Raw genomic sequence first — 2218 nt, forward strand, 5'->3', positions numbered from 1 at the left:
GGAAGCATGTGCAAGTCCGCTGAACATCCAACCTTCCAATATTCAGAATATAAATAATCTGCAGTTGACTGAGGGAAAGAAGTCTCCATCAAAAAAGGTGCCACCTCGACACCGACTTAATCGACGCAGATGCAAGTTGCATGTTTCTCAACCATGTGTGTTATAAGTATCCGCTAGTTGGCCACGTTGTAGTAACTCAGATCATTCTATTGCAGCATTAATCCACCTGAGCATAACTGTTTCATTGAGCTTCACAACGAGCTCTACTCTTTGTCATTATGGCGTTCACAGAGACATCTTCTCCATCTCTGGTGCTGACTTCGACCGAAGTTGCACCAGCGCACCAAGCCGGCAGCTCTGTTGACACTTCACTCGCACACGTCGACGAGACCACCATCAGCCCAGAAAAGACTTTTTCTCACACTGAGGTGTTGAGGGGTAACGCCGATGATGTGTGGGAGGCTTGCAAGCACGGCGTGGCGTTTCTTCCGGACTTGGCCGCAGAATATTTCACCAAAGCTGAGTACGAAAGGGGCTGGGGGGAGCCAGGCAGCATCAGCGTTTTCCACTTTGCATCCGGTAATCTTCAAGTCAAACTGTCATTTGATCGATCGGTACATGCAGGGATTTATGTCTGAACTTTAGTTGGTCATTTGCAGCGCTTCCGGGAGCCAGAAAGGTGAAGCAACATGTCGACGTAGTCGACGATAATTCCAGAACCTTGGCATACACAGTCATCGAGGGGGACATCTCCAGCTATAGCTCTTTCAAGGTAGAGCTCAAGTTCATTCCTGCAGGAGAAAGCGAAACGGAGGCAATCTGGACGGTGAAGTATGTGCCTGTTGGTGAAGCAGGCCCCCCCGAGAGCATACGGGACATCGTCGCCATTACTCTGAAGGCGTTCGAGAAAGCTGTCACAGAGAAGCGAATAGTGCGACACACGAGAACACTGGAAGCACCTGCAGACACAATCTGGAACATCTTGATGCATGAGGATGTTATCCTGCCGAAGGTTATTCCCCATATCATTGAATCCTACGAGTTTCTGGAGGGCAACGGGGAGGCTGGCAGCATTCGCCTACTCAAACTGGGCCACGGTATGAATCCAAGATTATTAGATGCTGCAAGCCTGCAATCGAAAGCAATATGAACATCCTCCTTGATGTCAATCGTTGATCTTGTTTCCTGAATCAATGACCACTATTTGTGTGAAAGTCTTTCAATTTATTGGTAATTTGTGAGATTTGGTTGTTTTATTTCAGCGATTCCGAATGGCAAGAACGTAGTTGAGCACATTGATGTGAACGATGCTGCGACGAAACGATGGGGCTACACTGTGCTCCAGGGCGACCCTAAATACAAATATCTGTCGGCGGTGATGCAATTCCTTCCTGGCTCGGAGGAGGGCACCACTCTAGCTAAGTGGGTCGGTGCTTACGTTCCTCACAATCCCACAATAACTCCTCCGGATCTCGCCCTGCACGTCTGGAAAGTGTTCGAGGGCGTGGCGAAGGCGTCCCCTCAGGCTGTCTACTGAGGTCACCCTCTGATCGATCAGACTACTTTTACACTTTTACCTATTTTGTGATTGGCATTGTCACAAATCTATTGGGATTATATTAGAACAGCACACATCCCAGCAGAGTGAAAATGATGAGTTCTAGTAGTAAATTAACCCTTCTGTCAATGCCACAGAAACTAGAACATGAGATTCCCCTATACCAATAATTGGCCACAGTATAGCTGGATACAGGCTGCCTCGACGATGGTATATATGTCCGATGTATTCTGTAAAAAATTTGTAAAATCTCTTCAAGAATTATTTCAATGCAAAGCGATTTGCGCAAGATTGTAGATGTGCACATGAGTGTTCTTCGTTCAGAATTGTGATGGATACAATTCACCGAGCTGCTTTCAGAGCAACGGATGGTTTCTTTTTTCTGAGAAAAACCACAAGATTACATGCTACCGACACTGACTGCCTAACTTCGACACTAAACTAATCACAAACAGCTTCTTATAGGAGTACGTGAGTTCAGTGGCGGTTAGATGAACTGTCAATCGACAAAAGCTTGAGGATGGAGCCGCACCGAATAATTCCATTCTACTCATGCATGGAATAGGTTCATCTGAAATTGTGATGGAACATTTTTTTGGCTTGGATATCTTTCTGGGAATCATCAAGTTTTGGTATCCAAAACATGAGAGGAGTCATAGT

At 46.2% G+C, this 2218-nt stretch overlaps 1 protein-coding gene across 1 annotated transcript; it reads left to right on the forward strand.

Annotated features, from left to right (window-relative positions):
• Positions 1 to 205: 205 nt before the first annotated feature.
• Positions 206 to 1862, forward strand: LOC112288361 (uncharacterized). The gene is made up of 3 exons (XM_024532476.3): positions 206 to 579; positions 660 to 1097; positions 1263 to 1862. Exons 1-3 carry the CDS (start codon positions 279 to 281, stop codon positions 1535 to 1537), a joined length of 1014 nt encoding a protein of 337 aa, XP_024388244.1. The 5' UTR covers positions 206 to 278; the 3' UTR covers positions 1538 to 1862.
• Positions 1863 to 2218: the final 356 nt, after the last annotated feature.

Source organism: Physcomitrium patens, chromosome 11, assembly GCF_059467195.1.
Source record: "Physcomitrium patens ecotype Gransden chromosome 11, ASM5946719v1, whole genome shotgun sequence".
In the NCBI taxonomy this organism is placed as follows: domain Eukaryota; kingdom Viridiplantae; phylum Streptophyta; class Bryopsida; order Funariales; family Funariaceae; genus Physcomitrium; species Physcomitrium patens.

Coding starts and splice junctions, on each gene's coding strand:
- LOC112288361 (XM_024532476.3), top strand. CDS start 279: ATGGCGTTCACAGAGACATCTTCTCCATCTCTGGTGCTGACTTCGACC. Junction 580..659: donor CGTTTTCCACTTTGCATCCG/GTAATCTTCAAG, acceptor GGTCATTTGCAG/CGCTTCCGGGAGCCAGAAAG. Junction 1,098..1,262: donor CCTACTCAAACTGGGCCACG/GTATGAATCCAA, acceptor GTTTTATTTCAG/CGATTCCGAATGGCAAGAAC.